General features: G+C 42.9%; 1 protein-coding gene across 12 annotated transcripts in view; it reads left to right on the top strand.

Annotated features, from left to right (window-relative positions):
• LOC145349943 (double-stranded RNA-specific editase 1-like) overlaps window positions 1-19,584 on the top strand; it is a 262,569-nt gene that overhangs the window by 99,379 nt on the left and 143,606 nt on the right. For 2 of the 12 annotated variants that reach the window (XM_080198634.1, XM_080198633.1), the window contains exon 1: window positions 12,569-12,692. The exons of the other annotated variants lie outside the window; for them this stretch is intronic. In XM_080198634.1, coding sequence (XP_080054760.1) covers window positions 12,593-12,692 — 100 coding nt within the window. In that variant the 5' untranslated portion in view covers window positions 12,569-12,592. Of the gene's footprint in view, window positions 1-12,568; window positions 12,693-19,584 lie in introns of those variants that run through there. 12 annotated transcript variants of the gene reach the window in all.

Genomic DNA, 19,584 nt, shown 5'->3' with positions numbered 1-19,584 from the left:
CCATCAGTGTTTGTGCTTTCAGCTGCCTGAGCTCTGAAGTTGTCATCCTAAGCCACTCTGCTTCCCTTAACCCCTCTCTCACTTTTAAATTACCTTTTCAATCAAGTGTTTAGTCACCTGTCCTCGTAGTTCTTTACTTAGCCAGGTGTAGAAGTTTGTTTAATTGTGCAGATCACCTTTTGAACTTCTTACCACATTAAAGATGCTATACAAATGCAAGTTGTTTTATGTTTTTGGATCTGTCCAGGCGCCCTCGATCCCAATGTTTTTGAGTACTTGGTACCTTTCACTGTAGCTTAGTTCAATGACAGCAGTCTAAAATGCAAAATGTTTGCCTCAACTGCCCCTATCTTAAAGTGTTCACCATCAACATATGTTCAGGCTGATGATACAGGAAAAACTTGGTGTGTGAATTACTTTTAGAAATGAGGTGTTGCACACTGTTGTGAGATGTTGTTTGTGACTTTGAAAATGGTCAGTCGAAAGTTTGAAGAGCTTTTGGCTTTAGTGAAGATGAGGTGAGTAAGTGCAGTCACAATTCTGTTACTTACAATTAAGAACATAACATAAGAAATAGGAGCAGGAGTAGGCCATCCAGCCCTTCGAGCCTGCCCCGCCATTCAATAAGATCATGGCTGATCTGTCGTGTCTCAGTTCCACATTCCCGCCCTCTCCCCATAACCCTTAATCCCCTCGCTTATCAAAAACCCATCAACCCGCGTCTTAAAAATATTTAGCGAGGCAGCCTCCACCACTTCAACGGGCAGAGAATTCCAGAGATTCACCACCCTTTGAGTGAAGAAGTTCCTCCTCAACTCCGTTCTAAACTGCCCCCCCCTTTATCTTGAGGCTGTGCCCCCTAGTCCTACTGTCCTTTCTGAGCGGGAAGAGCCTCTCCACCTCTATCCTATCCATCCCATTCATCATCTTATACGTCTCAATGAGATCTCCCCTCATTCTTCTAAACTCTAACGAGTACAAGCCTAGTTTATTCAGCCTCTCCTCATAGCTCAACCCCCTCAACTCCGGTATCAGCCTAGTAAACCTCCTCTGCACTCCTTCCAAGGCCAAAATATCCTTGCGTAAGTACGGCGACCAAAACTGCACACAGTACTCCAGCTGCGGCCTCACCAATGCCCTATACAGCTGCAGGAAGACCTCCCTACTTTTATATTCAATCCCCCTCACTATGAAGGCCAGCATCCCATTTGCCTTCCTGACCACCTGCTGCACCTGCAGGCTGGGTTTTTGTGACTCATGCACAAGGACCCCGAGGTCCCTCTGCACCGTCGCCTGCTGCAGTTTTTCGCCGCGTAAGTGATAATCCTTCCTACCATTATTCCTACCAAAGTGGACCACCTCGTACTTGCCAACATTAAATTCCATTTGCCATTTCCTGGCCCATTCGCCCAGCCTATCTAGATCCTTCTGCAGACTCTCCACACCCTCCGCGCAATTTGCCGTTCCACCAATCTTGGTGTCATCAGCAAATTTCGACACCATACACTCGGTTCCCTCCTCCAGATCATCTATATAAATGGTAAATAGCTGAGGCCCCAGCACCGAACCCTGGGGCACTCCACTAGTCACCAACCGCCAATCCGAATAGCACCCATTAACCCCCACTCTCTGCCTCCTATTTGACAACCAATCCTCTATCCATGCTAACACCCTACCCCCAACTCCATGCCCCCTTACGTTCTGCAATAACCTCTTGTGAGGTACCTTGTCAAACGCCTTCTGAAAATCAAGAAAGACCACATCCACCGGCTCTCCTCTATCCACCGCCCTAGACACATCCTCATAGAACTCCAATAAATTTGTCAGACACGACTTCCCCTTAAGGAAACCGTGCTGCGTCTGCTCTATCAAGCAATTCCCCTCAAGGTGCCTCGCTATTTCCTCCTTGATGACGGATTCTAACATTTTACCCACAACAGACGTTAAACTAACCGGCCTATAATTCCCTGCCTTTTGCCTGGCACCCTTCTTAAACAACGCCGTAACATTAGCCGCTTTCCAGTCTTCCGGCACTTCCCCGGAATCCAGCGACGTCTGGAAAATAACCACCAAGGCATCCACTATCACCTCTGCCATTTCTTCCAGAACCCTCGGATGCATTCCATCCGGTCCTGGGGACTTGTCCACAATCAGTCCCTCCAGTCTGTCGAGCACCGCCTCTCTAGTAACAATAATGTCATTGAGACCCTCCAGTCCTACCACCTTTCCGTCGCTAACACCCGGCAAATTATTCACGTCTTCCTCCGTGAAGACCGAAACAAAGAAGTTATTCAAGACCTCAGCCATTTCCCCATCCCCTACCACTAAGTCCCCCCTCTCGTCCTCTAAGGGTCCAACGCTCACCCTAGCCAGCCTCTTCCTTTTTATATATTTATAAAAACTCTTGCTATCCTTTTTTATATTAAGCGCTAGCCCAGCTTCATAGTTTCTCCTACCCTTCTTTATCAACTTCTTTGTCAATCTTTGTTGACATTTAAACCTCTCCCAATCCTCTTCTCGCCCACTACTCTTAGCTACTCTAAACGCCTCCGCTTTTAATTTAACACTTTCCTTCACCTCCTTCGTTATCCACGGCCTATTACCTCTCCTCCTACGGTCCTTTTTAACCATCGGAATAAATTTCTGCTGAGCACCAAGAAAGATCTCCTTAAAGATCCTCCACTGCTGCTCAGCAGACCTACCTTCCAACGCGCTCCCTCAGTCAACATTGGCCAATTCTTCTCTCATCCTACCGTACTCCCCTCTGTTCAAACAAAGGACGCGTGTCCGGGAACCCACTTTCTCCTCCTCCATCTGCACCAGAAACTCCACCATACAATGATCACTCTCCCGCAAGGTCCCTAATTCTACCCGCCTCATTACATAACACCAGATCCAAGATAGCTCGCTCCCTCGTCGGCTCCAACACACACTGTTTGAGGAAACTATCCCGGCAGCATTCCAAGAACAACTCCTCGAGCCCACCGCGTCCAACATGGGTCGACCAATCAATATGCAGAATTAACTGCTTGACTAGACAAAATCAAACTGCACCTTTGGTTTATTTTCCTTGATTTTGTACCTGGGAGCTTTGTGTTATTTTTGGCGAATTGAGTGTGTTGTTGGAAAACGTGAGCTGAGCCACTTTGGCAGGAAGAACGGAAAAGCAGCATGTTATTTAAATAGCGAGAGATTGCAGAACTCGGCAGCACACAGGGATTTGGGTGTCCTGGTACATGAAAGGTTGGAATTCAGATACAGCAAGTGATTAGGAAGGCAAATGGAATGTTGCCATTTATTCCAAGGGGAATGAAATGTAAAAGTAGGGATGTTTTGCTGCAGTTGTACAGGGTATTGGTAAGAGCACATCTGGTCTACTCTGTTCTGCTTTGGTCCTCTTCTTTAAGAAAGGATATAAATGCATTAAAGGCAGTTCAGAGAGAATTCAGCTGATTTGATACCTGGGATTGGGGTATGTTATCTTGTGAAGAGAGTTTGGGGCAGGCTGCACATGTAACCATTGAAGCTCAAACGAATGAGGAGTGATCTTATTATACAATATAAGATTCCGAGGGGATTTGATAGGGTAAATGCTGATGGAATGTTTCCCCTTGTGGGAAAGGCTAGAACTAGGAGACACAACTTAAAAGTAAGGGACCTCCCATTTAAGCTGGAGATAAGGAATTTTGAGGATTGAGTCTTTGGAGCTCAGTTCTCCAGAGAGCATTGGAGGCAAGGTCATTGAATATTTATAATGTGGAAGTAGATAACTTCTTGACTAAAAAGGGGGTGAAAGTCAATCAGGGTGACATGGCCAAGAGGTTAGCACTGCTGCCTCTCAGCACCAGGGACCCAGGTACAATTTTGGCCCTGGGTCTATGTGGAGTTTGCACATTCTCCCATTGTCTGTGTGGGTTTCCTCTCTCAGTCCAAAGATGTGCAGGCATGGTGGATTGGCCATGAAAAATGCACGGGGTTAAGGGAATAAGGTGGAGAGGGGATCTGGGTAAGATGCTCTTTTGGAGAATAGGTGCTGATTTGATGGGCCAAATAGCCTCCTGCATTGTAGGGATTGTATGGGTGGGTAGGGGAATGTCACAGTCAAATCAGCCATGATCTTAGTGAATGGAAAAGAAGGCTCAAAGAGACTGAATGGCGTACTGGCCCAAATTCCTATATTAATTGATTGCATGCTACCTGACTCCTGTGCACGTGGCTGGTGCTTGTGTTCCTCAAATCCAGATAGTTAAACAATACCAGATAGTATTATTCATCAATTGATGATTCATTCAAGGACAAATATATCCAGTAGAGGGCATTAAAGCACCTCTCGTTAGGCACTGTTTCCGATAAGATATTGCAGCGCTGTATGGAGCAGAATTCTGAACAAGTTCATTCTCACTTCATAGAATAGAATTATCATAGAATCCTACAGCGTAAAAGAATTCGGCCTATCAAGTCTGCGCTGACCACAATCCCATCCAGGCCCTATCCCCTAACCTCATGTATTTACCTTAGCTAGTCTCCCTGACACTAAGGGGCAATTTACCATTGCCAGTGAACCCTAATATGCACATCTTTGGACTATGGGAGAAAACCAGAGCACCTGGAAGAAACCCATGCAGACATGGGGAGAACGTACAGACTCCGCACAGACAATGACCCAAGCTGGGAATTGAACCCGGGTCCCTGGTGTTGTGACGCAACAGTGCTAACCATTGTGCCACCGTGCCACCCAAAATTTAGAAAAGACTGAGCATATTTGAACTGGAGTTGGGTTTTGTCTTACTCCTGACTTGGATTCAAATTGAATTCAAATTTCAATATCTGAATTTCAATATCAAGAATTTCACTCTTTGCTTTAGTTGGAGCAGAATGTTACTGGTGACATTGAACTTGTTGCAATAATAATTTTATATTGCCAAGAAGATCTGATTAATTAGGCAAATGACCAAGACATGCTAGATGGATTTAGTCTAGGTAAACAAAAAGCAATCTGTATTGGAACAAGGATCAGCATATTATTGCAGATGCTGAAAGATGTCAACAAATGTGGGAAGTGAAAAGGATTTGTTAAAATTATTGGAAATGTGTGTTTTGGCCAGAGCAAGGCCTCTTCAAATATTGGAAATCTTCTAAAAAAGCAGTTGCCTGTGAGTTGGAATAATACTCCCTGCAGTTTTGAATATACACTAGGAAGTGCTCAGGAACGATGAGGGTGATTCCAGTTCTTAAATTGTGAGGTAAGTCTTGTGCTGCACTGGAGAGGAAAGTATTAGTCATTCAGGTCTTGCAAGGGCTAAACAAGATAAATAGATGATGTGGAGCTGAACAAGTGTGAGTAAGCTATCTGACATGATCGTGAGTTCAGAACAAGTAGACAGCATTAACCAGTGGATATATGGACCAGGTTCTGAACAAAAGTAATTGATATTGATTAAACTGAATAAATATAATGGGATGATTGAAGCTAGAGGGGAGACAACTAGTGGTTAGTGAGAAGACAGAATAATCCATGAGGATGAATGGCTTTCAGGCTGTTTGGCGAAGGGAAGAACCCTTGAAAAGTGGTGAATAGCAAAGATTGGGGGATGCAAAAATATTTGGCATCAAGTGCTTGATACCTTGCAGACGTTTTATGGTGAAACTAAGGTCATTTGTATTCCTATCTAGGATCCATTACATCTAGTCTACACCTAATCTTAAGTGAACTTCATAAGTTGTGACTAACTTGTTTGTTTTTCATGTTACCTTTAATTTATGGAATGTAAAACTAGTTTATTTATTTGTGTCACAAGTAGGCTTACGTTAGCACTGCAATGAAGTTACTGTGAAAATCCCCAAGTCACCACACTCCGGTGCCTGTTCTGGTATACGGAGGAAGAATTTGGCACGGTTGATGCACCTAATCAGTGTTAGAATGTAACCAATTGGATCTGTTGTAGCGTGACTGATGGTAACAGCTATAAGGATCAGCTGACCCAGTAAACTATGTAACCAGTGACAAAATGATGTGATGATCAGCTGACTTAGTATAAATAAGAGAAAATGCTGGAAAATCTCAGCAGATCTGCCAGCATCTGTAAGGAGAGAAAAGAGCTGACAGTACGAGTCCAGATGACCTTTGTTAAAAGCTTTTGAGTCCAGATGACCCAGCTTTGACAAAGAGTCATCTGGACTCAATGTAAGCTCTTTTCTCTCTCAGATGCTGGCAGACCTGCTGAGATTTTCCAGCGTTTCTTCTTTTGGTTTCAGATTCCAGCATCTGTAGTAACTTGCTTTTATCCAGTATAAATAAGAACCTCTTGGGGAGTTTAGAATGGCCCAGGGCGAGGCCTCAATTGTTGGAGTAATGAAGTCACTTTATTAAACCTTTTTCTTTATCTGTTGGAGTAAGTTTTGTTTCATCTTATTGCCTAAAACTGAGAGGAGTACCTGCTGCTGGATGAACAACCAGCATGCCTATTAGACTGTGGGAGGAAACTGGAGCACCTGGAGGAAACCGACGATGCGGATGTGTAGACTCCGCAGAGACAGTGACTCAAGGTGGGGTTTGAACCCAGGCCCCTGGCGTTGTGAGGCAGCAGTGCTAACCACTGTGCCACAATGCTGCCTTACGTATATGATCTCTTTCTGAACCAATTAGATCTACTACAACAATAGTTTTTGTTTATGAAGTGTCTTTGATGTAGGAGCAAGTTCTTAAACATCTCCTGAATGTGCAAGGCGGAATCAATACAACACTGCAGAAGGGAAGAATAGAGGAACAGGAGTGGACAAGGAGATAGGTTTCAAGTGGGGTTCAGAGGCGAGAAGGCTTAGTGAGGACAGGGAACCGAGTGATTGTCAGTAGTGGGGTGGAAAAGTGTGAGGGTGTATAAGAATAGGAGAAATCAGGATTGAGGGAGTTTTGGGTCCAGAGGAAATTGCAGAGATGGAGAGAAGTGAGGTCAGTGAGCATTTAAGCACCGGGAATGTGGCACAAGCTTACTTCTATATTAAAATTATTGAAAATTAAAGAGTTATTTTGTCAAAGCTAGGCTTATTAAAATGTTGCAATACTTTTATTCCAATATCACATTAAATCTGAAGATACTGAGCTAAACAGGCCCCTGATAAGCTTGTGCCCCAATTATTGTTTCATTCACCTGTGTTAAAATCTGACTTTGATTTGTCAACATGGAACAAGCATCAGAGTTAGGGAATCCTGCCTCTCATACCTGGAGTATTTTTTGTTGTTGTCTGTATACTTTGGCTCTGCTAATACCAGATGCCGTGCTGGAGATTGGAAGTAAAAGAAACAAAATGATGGAAATACTCAGCAGGTCTGGCCGCTTCTGTGGAGAGCTAATCAGTGAAAATGTTTCAGGTCACTGACCTTTCATCAGACTCGGTTAGCTTGTTTTCCCAAAGAAACTGTCGGATATGCTCAGTAATCCCAGCATGTCCTGATCCTATCAAATTAAGACGAGCATAATTAAGGATAACTTGTCAGATTCTAGGTTCATGTCATTGTAGGTCATGAAGGGAGGAGATGTTAATTGCAGCAGTGCAAAAATGTTCTGATTTGAAATATATGCTAGGTGGTGATTTGAAAGGTTTTGGATGTCCCAGAACTGAGTGTTGATACTGTGGTTGAGCGACCAAACCCAGGGATTTTAGAATGCCAAGTATCTTGGGGGAGACAAAAGAATTGCAATGGGAGAAGAATGTCGAGAGAGTAGGAACTCATGAACTGGATTTTGCAATCGATGGTGAAGGAATGCCTCCCGCTGTTCTCTATGCTGACAGCTGTTGGTAGGGTTTTTACAGGCACTTTCTGTCATCAGACATTTGATCCAGTGTTGGCAGGGTAAGTTTATATGAGCAGGGCAAGAAACAGCAAGATTCATCAACCAGTCAGATTAAATAATATTCACTGAGTCAGGCAGAGTTTGAACCAGCCAATATGAATCTGCTTTTATCAATTAATTTAAATCATACAGAGAGATGGGAGAAGAGTTTAAGATACCGCATGACATAAAAGTATTTTGTGCGGTGTCTTAATCTTATTTTTAAAAAGAATATCTCCAAAACTGATTAAATTCTGAAGGAATGAATCATAGAATCCCTACAGTGCAGAAGGGACCACTTGGTCCATAGAATCTGCACCAACTTTCTGATCGAACATTTTACCCAGGCCCTATTCCCATAACTCCATACATTTACTATGGCTAATCCATCTTACTTAGACATTTTGGGACACTTGAGGGGCAAGTTAGCACGACCAAACTATCTAACCAGCACATCATACGGAGTGTGGGAGGAAACTAGAGGATCCGGAGGAAACCCACAGAGACATGCGGAGAATGTGCAGACTCCGCACCCAAGGTGGGAATTGAACCTGAGTCCCTGGTACTGTGAGGCAACAGTGTTGACCACTGTGCCTCTATGCTGCCATATTCGACTCCATATTTATACATTTTTCGGGAGCAGAAAAATTGACAATTGCTGACAAAAAATTCACTCAACACCTGAGTGAATGTATTAGCCTGATAACCTTTTCTGCCACCTTTCACTAGCAACAAGTATGCTATCCAGAACTTCATGTCATTACATTTAGAATCTATCAGCAAGGCAGTGTTATTTGATTTTTTAATTTTTTTTATTGTCGTATTGATATTAGTATGCAGTGAAAAGTAATGCAGGGTAGGTCCATTCAAAAGTCTGACAACAGCAGGGAAGAAGCTGTTCTTGAGTAAATTGGTGCGTGACCTCAGACTTTTGTATCTTTTTCCCGATGGGAGGTGTGTGGGGTCCTTAATTATGCTGACTACTTTGCCAAGGCAGCGGGAAGTGTGGACAGAGTCAGTGGATGGGAGGCTGGTTTGTGTGATGGATTGGGCTATATACACGACCTTTTGTAGTTTCTTACAGTCTTGGGCAGAGCAGGAGCCATACCAAGCTGTGTGATACAACCAGAAAGAATGCTTTCTATGGAGCATCTGTAAAAGTTGGTGAGAGTCTTGGTGGACGTGCCAAATTTCCTTAATCTTCTGAGAAAGTAGAAGGGTTGGTAAGCTTTAGTATCAGCAACCGGCCAGGACCGGTTGTTGGTGATCTGGATACTTAAAAACTTGAAGCTCTCGACCATTTCTACTTCGTCTCCATTGATGTAGACAGCGGCACAGTTGTGGAGGAACAGGATAATTTCTGTGTTCAGAAATGTTTGCATTTCCCTATATGTGTACTGTGGAGGTTGCTGTCCAATTTACTCCCTAATAACTGGGTGGTGTTAGCCTTGTTTGTAACACAAAGTCCAGACCAGGGTGTTTGTAAATTTGATGAAGTGAAAGAGTGTAACTTATGCTGACAGCTGAAAAGGTTGGTGGTCTGACCATTCTGGGATAAAAGTGATAACCCTGAGCTGCTCCTTAGCGATCCAAGAGCGATGCCGTTGGATTGGCATCCGATCCAAGGTGGGGTGTGTTGAAATCTGTCACAAGGTGAACTGGAGTGAAATTAGCATGGCATGATGTGATGGAACAGATCTCAGCCACACATGCGCGTGCTCACACGTGGCATAAAAACCAGAATCCGTAATTTAATATTTGAGATGTGCCTGTACCACTGCACTGACATGCTTTAGTTACAGGACTGTTCACTCAAACACAATTCCTGTTGATTTGTGGTAATTCTTCTGTGTTTCACTTCTGCACATTCCAGGAGCAAGGACGCTGCAATCTGTTTTGATCACTGTCTGGGACTGATTCTCAAGAGCATTATTCGTGGAATAAATTACTGTGCAAGGATTCAACTAATGCACTGTTTTCAGGTTCTGCAGTTTATGGCATACAAATTCAAGCAATTAAAGAAAGCTCTTTACTTGTACTGTCAGGCTTTACATGGCAAGTGCCTTTGAATAAAATAACATTAGAATGTTTGTTATGTCACTGTTTAATATTATTTGACCTGTCTGAGTGGTTTGCTTTAAAAGCAAAGCTTTCCTTAGGAAATACAGTATTTTAATTTGGGTGAATGCTAATGACTATTATCAGCAGCCAACTATGACAGCCCCTGCAGCTGGGGTCATGCAGCAGGTTTTGTTTTCTTCGTGTCTGCTGCGGTTGGTGTTCTTTGTGGAATTCTTAATATCCAGGAACGGAAGTGGGAAGATGCTGTAATGGAAGCTAAATCCCCCGATTTAGTTTTACATTGTTTCTCATTTCTCCAACCTTAAAACTTTCAGCTTCTTGAAAAATGTGGAGCATGTTTTTAGAATTCAAAGGCTGGCTGTTTCAGGGTGATCTCATTTCATACAATCCCTACAGAGGCAAAAGGAGCCTACACCAGCCACAAACCCACCCAGGCCCTATCCCTGTAGCCCCACATATTTACCCTGCTAGTTAAAGGGACAATTTAGCATGGCCAATTAACCTAGCCTGCAAATCTTTTTGGAGTTTGGGCGGAAACCTGAGCGCCCGGAGGAAACTCAAGCAGACTTGGGGAGAATGTACAAACTCCACGCAGACAGACACCTGAGGCTGGAGTTGTATCTGGGTTCTTGGCGCTGAGAGGCAGTGGTGCTAATCACTGTGCCACCCCAAGATGCCAGGATGTATTTCTTCATACACAGGGTAGCAGAAACCTGGAAAATTCTCCCTGAAAAGACTTTTGACAGTGGAGATCAATCCACAAATTCAAGACTGAGAATCTTACAACAGCAAAATCCTGCTGGATGTTATAGGCATCAAGATGGCGGCTGCCATTGTGGGTAAAAGTTTTGATCTCAGCTCCCTGGCACAATCATTGATGCTCACATTGCAAGTTAGACAAAAGATGGTGGATGAAGTGGAGAAGATCCTGCCAGCCGAGAGGGCAGTTTCCTCGGTAGAGGCTCACTTTCAGTCTTTGGAAATCCTGCTACGTGGGATATTGAGCATCCTCGTTAATTTATGGAGATGGAACCAGAGATGGAGTGCCGTGCACCTGATCTCCCGAGATCTGGATTTTTGAGGACTTAACTGCCATGCTTTCTTAACCCTGATTTGAAGGCTGGATGTTCCAGAATCATAAAATCAGAGTGCAGAAGAAGAGGCCCTTCAACCCATCAAGTCTTCTTCAACACATTAGAAACACCTGACCTCCCAGCACTTAACCCATAGCCTGGATGTTATGATGTGCCAAGTGCTCATCCAGATCATTCTTAAAGGATGTGAGGCATCCTGCCTCCACCACCCTCCCAGGTAGTGCACTCCAGACCGTGACCACCTTCTGGGTAAAAGTGTTTTTCCTCACACCTATCCTTCACCTTGAACCTATGTCCCCTCAAGACTGACCCTTCAACTAAGGGGAATAGTTGTTCCTTATCCATTCTGCCCATGCCCCTCATAATATTGTACACCTCAATCAGATCACTCCTCAGTCTTCTCTGCTCCTGCGAAAACAACCCAAGCCTACCCAACCCCTCTTCTTAACTTAAATGTTCTATCCAGGCAGCATCCTGGTAAATCTCCTCTGCACAACCTCCAATGCAATCACATCCTTCCTTTAAATAACGATTGTAGTTGTGCTGCCTTCTTTATGGGTGGCATGATGGCACAGTGGTTAGCACTGCCACTTCTCAGCAGCAGGGACCATGGTTTGATTCCGAGTTTGGGTCACTGTCTGTATGGAGTTAGCACTTTATCCCCATGTCTGTGTGCGTTTTCTCCAGATGCTCCGGTTTCCTCCCACAGTCCGAAAGACGTGCTGGTTCCATGCATTGGCTATGCTAAATTCGCCCTCTGTACCCAAATAGGTGCCAGAGTGTGGCAACTAAAGGATTTTAATAGTAACTTCATTGCAATGTTCGTGTAAGCCTACATGTGACTACTAATAAATAAACTTGGCAGGTGACCAAAAATGTCATAATGCTGTAGGTGTTTATCTTAACTTTTGTTGAAAGGTGAACGGCAGAGGCCACAATGAGTAAGTATATTTAAAAAAAGTCAAAGTAATTGGCTCATATTGCTGATATTCTCCCTGTTGTAGCCCTGGCAACTGGGATTGAAACTGGTTTGTGGTCCATAGGGAAAAGAGATGGGGGTCTGTGTGTGTGTGTGTGTGTATGTGTGTGTGTGTGTGTGTGTGTTTGCATCACTTAAACAATCACCCTGCAGACAGCTTTTGTTGTAAAGCAGAAAGGAGGTAGGTAGTCCACATGATGTCACAAGGAAAAGCAATTATAATTGGATCCAAGTATGTGTATGTATGATTTCTATCATGAGTTGGGGGGGTGGGGGGTTGGCTGGTGAAATAAATAAGCTCAGCTTCTCTTAATTGTACTACTATTTGTCCAGAGGTCTCAAAATATGTAGGACCTGTGTTTGAAGGTGAATTCTCCTTTTATTTGCAGCCGAGCTGGTTTTGGGTGCAAGGAGAGTGCAGTGGCTTTCTTCCTCAGATTATGAAGAAGCTGAGACGGTGAAAGAGGCAGTGCAGGGTTAACTGTCACCCCTGCAGGCGCGTGATAGCTTAAATGAATTGCTGTATTAATATACTTTGTTAAGTCAGACGGAGAGATTTAGCGCGCCACTGACCTGTTCAAGCTGCACAGCCGGCTCAGTGCTGTATGGCTTCTCTGCTGGCTGCGACACTCAACATGGGCACCTTTATTCATCTGGTCAGGCGCAAGTTCAAAAGGCGTCGGAAGAAACGGTCGGAGAGGAAAGGTAGAGTTTGATTTCTACTTTTTAAAATTGTGTGCTCAAAATAGTGAGACTGCTGCTTGAGCAGATAGACTTGTAATACCAAAACGTATGTACACTTGTGTCGGACTGGGGAAGGAAGTTATTTGTTTTCTTTTGAACGATTAATTAAGATTTTTTTGGAACTTAATATTTCATGCCGAATATAGAATGTCCCCAGCCACTTACTGCTATTAAAGCAGATTTTTAAAATTCGTAGCAGTGCTGATGTTTGCACTACTGTGGTTTGTCCGCTAAGACACTGCTTAATGTTTATTGTAACATTGGAGCCAATTCTGAGTAAACATTAAATGTCCCTGTAGATAATTAAATGCAATTTGCTGTTTTGAGTTGCACTGTGAAGTAAATTTTCAATTTTCTGTTAGAATATCTAGATAATTAGTAATCCCACTTTTTCATTCTTGTTGCATTTAAACCATATCATGATTTCCAAATTTACATTTACCCCCTAGCTTGCATAATTAAGAGCGATGTGTATTTGACCTTTTAAAGATTGGTGGAAGGGAATGTAACAACTTAAGTCAGGAGATGACCTTAGCTTGGGACCTTAAAAATACCTGCCAGGACTTGGCATCACTGGTTGATTTAATTAGGGGGTGAACGTGGAGGGAGGATGTGAATGTGGGATTTGAGGTCATGTCTACTGAGTTATCTGAAAAATACCAGGTTGCTCTGACTAAGCACAGAATTTCAGTGATTGTGCCCGTGTCCCGAGACTCTTAACCATTTACCGTTCTCTGATTTTAAAATATCCTAGATGACCTCTTTTCAGTCAATGATGCTGTGCATGGGAGCAACCTTAGTTTGGTAATGCAGTGGGGGGAAGAGGCATTGTCTGCCTTGATTGTAGTGAGATGATTTATTCACCTGAGACCTGCTACCTTCTGGTGTAGCTTTTGAGGTCTTAATTGTGATGGTTAACGTTCTGGAACTTTAATATTCATAATGAGTCAGCACTAATTAATCTTCAATTTCCCCAATTCGCGAATGTGAGTTCAGGGTCCATGTTAGATTTCTAAACCACCTTAGTGTATTTTCTGAAACTACTCCACTGTCTTTACTATCCTGATGATCTTTGTCGAAGGATCTGAAAGTTATCTGCTGGGAATACGCCATCCTGTTTCTTGCATGAGTTGAATTTCAAAATTCCATGAATTCTTTTAGTAGTTTTCTAGGGTAAGATGAGTGTTAATCTTGTGTCGTATTATCATGTGATTTGGAACAACTTGTTCCAAATTTCCATCCTGGAGTGAAGTGATTCCTAAAATTGAGCAACACTGGAGCACAATGGTTATGTGCCTCCCGAGGGCCAGCTATTTTAGCCACAGTCTTGAGAGTATTTTGCATGCTTGCATTCTTTAGTGGAGGAATAATGTATTACATCCATTGAAAATAAAGGTGTAAGGACAAATCTAAAGAAAGGGAGCAAAGTCTGAAAAAAAATGAGGTGGCCTTGTCATCCAAAAGCTGTTGCACAGTGATTTTCACTCAGTGTTCTCTCTCATGTTCTTAGTTTACACATCAAAATGTTTAACTGGTCAGGGTTTCAAGCACTTTAGATATTTTGTTCTTTGCAAAGGTAGACACATTCCACATCATATTTTGTCAGAAATCTAGTGCAAGGAAGTCCATTAGAAATGCACTAACATACATTTCCACTTGGTAATTGTCTGTTGCAGTACCAGATGGGTCATTCTCAAAGTAATGAGAGACGAGGTGGCTGCAACTGCTTAAACCTTTTTAGGAGTCCCAGTCTCTCTCTCATGGGACAGACAGATGCTACATTTTATTCTGATATATTCTTTAAAGAAAGGAGGGACTTGTTCAGGAAATACAGATCATTCAGTTCTACATCCTTAAGTAGTGAAAATGCAGGTGCCCTAAAGACTAGGTGATTAGTCGTATATCATGGTCTGGTTGCTGTGGCTCCCAAAATAATTAAACTCAAATAGGGAGCATGGAACATGTTGTGGATATGGTTTATTTGGATACTCAGTAGCTATTTGATGACATTTTGCACCTTTGTTTTGGAATTAATACATGAGTAAAAATAGTTTGTGTCTGGGATTATTAGTCTGGCATTAATGTTTAAATGGCACAGTGGTTAGCACTGCTGCCTCTCAGCGCCAGAGACCCGGGCTCATATCCTGGCTTAGGGCGCTGTCTGCATGTTCTCCCACTGTCTGCATGGGTTTCCTCCGGGTACTCCGGTTTCCTCCCACAATCCGAAAGATGTGCAGGCTTAGTATCAGGCAAATGTATGGGGTAATGGGGATAGAGCTTGGGTGGGATTGTGATCGGTGCAGACTCAGTGGGCTGAGTGACCACCTTCTGCGTGTTGAATACTGTGAATGAGCTTTCCAGTGATATGTTTGAAATTGTCACCAGCCCCCAGAATCTAGTTTGACCTTAGAGGGTCTGTACATGGATAGTTCAAAGATAACTTTATGGAAAGAGTGGTGAATTTATGGAACAGATTGCCCGTAAAGCAGTGCGGGCAGATGGTGTGGAAAATCAAAAAAACTTGATGTAGTAAATGATTCCACAGTAGTTTATGGTCTGAACTTACGGATTGCATTGCTTTTAGAGGGCAGGTAATGCTTTGCCTGGAAGGGTTATGACCTGGCATTAGATGCCAAGAGGTCTGGAGAAGAGCATTTCTTTTAATATGAATGTTGCTGATTGCTCCAGGTCCAATGAGAAGATGAGCGATCGATAATTCACATGATTCTGTTAGTTAATAAATAAGCTAAAGAACTGAGATTTGTACATAAGCTGGTCTGAAGTGGAGAACAGTGAACTGGGTTCAAATAGTTATTGGTACATGATTGTGGATGCACTTTTGGGAAAGGGAGAAAGGGATTTAATTGAAAGTAAAAACAATTATGTGTTAACCTGACGAGAAAATGAAATAACGTCAACATAAGCTGCTAATTGAGGACTATTTATTCAAGGCTTAAAATTATATCTCAAGTTTAGTAAAAAATATATAGATAGAAGCATGGTGGCTGCTTCAGTCACTTGGTTTGCACATTCTGTGCCATTTAGGACCTCCCAGGCTACCGTTCACGATTTGGACAACCACATCGTGAGCGAGTGTCATCTGCTGGAGGTTTGTATTTGAGAACTTGAGCAACAGTTAGTTGCAGCAACTGCATTGCAGCCACAACGCTGAGAGCAGGGAGAGGATCAAAGCTTGGCAAAGCCAAAAGAGAGGGGGTAGTGGATTTTTTGGTGGATATATTTGGATAGAGTATTCTATGGTGAGGGAAACAGGCAAGTGTTTCTGCAACATGAGTGCTGGATATGTTGCCTCCCTGGTGCCAGAGATGAGGGCATCACTGAGCGGCTGCAGATCATTTTGAAGGATGACGAGTGAATAGTCAGGAGTTGTGATCCAAGTTTGTCTTACAACATGGATGGAAAGAGTGAAGGAGTCCGACATGCAGATTTCAGGGAGCTCAGAAAGAAACCAGAAAGCAGGCATTAAAGATGCTAATTTCCATATTATCCTGGTGCTATGTATTTGTGAGAATATAAATGGGAGGAGGATATTGTGGATGAATGTGTAGCTGGAGAGAGAGAGAGTAGTGTTGGGGAGAGGTGGAAGTTTTAGATTCTGGGATATTGGGAGTAGTACTGAGGGAGGTGGGATCTTCTTAGCCCAGATAGGTTGCATTTGAACAGAACCAGGACCAGTCCCCTTTTGGGAGGGGTAACTAGTGCTGTCTCAGTCTTTAAGTTGTTTAACAGGGGGTGGCAAATGGGATGTAGCACTAGAAATGCACCATAACATGCACAAAGGATTGTGGAGGGAGACCACACTCAAGTAAGAAATAGTGAGGTGCCGAGAGGGAATACAGTAAGATCTAATTCTCATTTACATTGTATATATGCAAATACAGAAGTGCTGCATATGAGGCGGTTGAGTTGTAGCCGCAAATGGCAACACGAGAATGTAATGATGTGATGATAAAAGACCTGGCTGAAAGAGGACAGTACTAAATATTCCAGGACACGAGGTATTCAGGAAAAGTAGGAAAGGAAAGAAAGGACTGTATTGATTAAGGAGAACAGTTATCGTGCTGGAACCAGGGTGTCCTAGAGGAGTCAAGGGCAGAATATATTTAATTTATAAACCATTAGAAGTTCAGTTGCACTAATTGAATGTGTTCTCTAGGCCAGCAACTGGTGGGAAAATACAGAGGTGCCAATTTGCAGGCAAAATACAACACTGTAGAAACAATAGAGTAGTGATTTGGGGGATTTTAATAATCCTAATATAGACTAGAATAATACTTCTCTCTCGGGCAGTGAGGGAAAGAGGTTTCCCCCTCTGTGGTTGACAAGTTACTTAACTGTGTCCGACCCACCTCCCGTACCTCTGCCCTCACCCTTCACCCACCCAGAGCCATGATAGAGCGCCCACCCCCCCTCACTTTGTGCCAGAGTTTCCTCGATGACAAAAGAGAGAACAGGGTGAAGTAGAAAAGGGGTGAGTCATGACAGATGTCAGGTTGATGAGAATCAGACTGATTATGGGAAGTTCAGACTGCAGGTGAAAAATGGAAATGCAAGGCAAAGAGTGAGCATGAGGAGAGGCTGGTACCTAACAGAAAAGAAGTCTTTTCAAAGCTCGTATGTAGTAAAATGGTAGCAAGTGAATAGTGAGATCACTTGAGGAACAAAACGGGGATCTACCTAAAGGGAGAGAAGACATGATTGAAGTGCTAACTGAGTACTTTAGTTCCATCTATACCAAGGGCTATGATATGATGATGCTTGATTCATAGTAAATGAGAAAGTATTTGAGATACTGAATGGTAAAGGAAGTGTTTGAAAGGCTGATTGCACATTAAAGTTGCTAAGTTCTCCGGATGTGGAGGGCAATAAGGAAGACCTTGCAGAGGCACTGGCCATAATCATCATATCCTCCAGTCTCCTTATCTTCCTCAAATTTGGGCATGGAGCCAGGATTGGAGAATTGTAAATGATCTCTAGTTCAAAAAAAGGTGCAAAAATAAAGCCACCAAATACAAATCAGTCACTTAAATCTCTATGATGGGAATGTTTTTAGAAATGATAATCCAGAAGTAAATTAAAACCACTTGGACAAGTGTGGATTAATCATGGATCAGCAGTAGAGATTTGTTGAGGGCAAATTGTGTTTAATCACAACCCTATTGAGTGTTTATGATGGGATAAACAGGATTGACAACAACAACTTGCATTTATTTAATACCTTTCACGTAATAAAAGTCAAGGCACTGCGAAGAATAAACAAAATATAACGCTGAACCAACGCATGGTGATAGTTGATCAGTTGACCAAAAGCTTGGTCATAAAGGTAGGTTTTCAAGAATATTAAAGGACAAAAACAGTGGAGAGATGCAAGGAGGGAGTTCCAGAGCTTGGGGCCAAGGCAACAGAAGGCATGGTAACCAGTGGTGGAGTAATTAAAACTGGGGATGCTCAAGAGGGCAGAATTAGATGAACCCAGATATCTTGGTAGGTCATGTGCCTGGTGGAGATTTCAGAGACAGGGAGGAGTGAGGCCTTGAAGGGCATTGGAATAAAGAAGTTACTTGATTGAGAGCCAAAGCAAGTCAGTTCGCAGCATGGGTGGTGGATGTATGGGACTTGCTGCAAGATATGACCAGCAGAATTTTGGCTGACTGCAAGTTTGTGGCAGGTATAATGTGGGAGACCAGCATGAGTGCAGGAGAATAGTCAAGACTAGAGGTAACACAGTAATGATTGAGGATTCCAGGAACTGGAACTGAGACGGTCAAAGCAAGGCAGTGGTTCTGAGGTTGAAACAGGCAGTCTGTGTTTTGGACAGAAGCTCAATCAAATATGACACAAAAATTGCAAATAACCTGGTTCAGTCTCAAACAATTGCCAGCGAGTGGGGAACAGAGTTCAGAGAGGGAACCAAAAATAATGGCTTGAGTCTTCCCAATTTTAATTAAAGGAAATTTCTGCTCATCCGCTACTCCATGTCAGAGGAACAATCTGATAGTTTTGCAACAGTGGACAAGTTGAGACAGGCTGTTATCTAAGGGTCAAACGGCCGATGTGGTTATATGGATTTCCAAAATGTGTTTGTTAAAAGTGCCACATAATAGGCTTGCCAGCAAAGTCGAAGCCTAAAGAATGAAAAGGACAATGGAGGCAGGCTGTGAAATTGAGTGAAAGTTCTAATGTGAACCATGGAGACTTGAAGAGGTCAGAGATATGGCAGATCAAATTTAATGCAGAGACATGTGAATTAATACTCAATACATTAATTGGAAGCGTGAAGAAAGGCAATATAAATAAAAGGCAACAATAATAAAGAGGGTTCAGCTCATCCAGCAGCTAATTGTTCATAGGTGGGACAAAATTCTTCTGTGCAGTTGGTGGCTAGAAAGTGCCAGGTGAAAATTGTGGATCGTGCCTGTATGAATACTCCCTTGGGCAGTGTGACCTAACAGCAACTTGCTGTAGTTTTCACATTATCGGAGACCTTGCGGTGGGGTTTAATATCACAGCAAGCGTTCAGAAACAATTTGTCTCTGATAATTTCCTATCCTGAGAGCCAGGAACATTGCCATATCAGAACAACAAACAGCATACCGATTCAGTCCTCTTGCAGGACATGATGTACAGTCAATCTCTTTCCAGCCCAGATCTGTGTATAATGCTGCGGGTTTCAGTGCGCTATTGAGGGCACAGCTCACTCATGAAACAATCAGTAAGGTTTCTGTGTACGACTGAGCATTGTATCCATATTCACACATTGTTGGCTCATGGAATATGTGAAGATGGAAAAAATCTGATGCATATTGTGTCTGGAATTTCTGAGCTGAAGTTT

Source organism: Carcharhinus amblyrhynchos, chromosome 11, assembly GCF_965287045.1.
Source record: "Carcharhinus amblyrhynchos chromosome 11, sCarAmb.v2.hapA, whole genome shotgun sequence".
Classification (NCBI taxonomy): Eukaryota; Metazoa; Chordata; class Chondrichthyes; order Carcharhiniformes; family Carcharhinidae; genus Carcharhinus; species Carcharhinus amblyrhynchos.
This window is presented reverse-complemented; position numbering and strand designations above follow the sequence as displayed.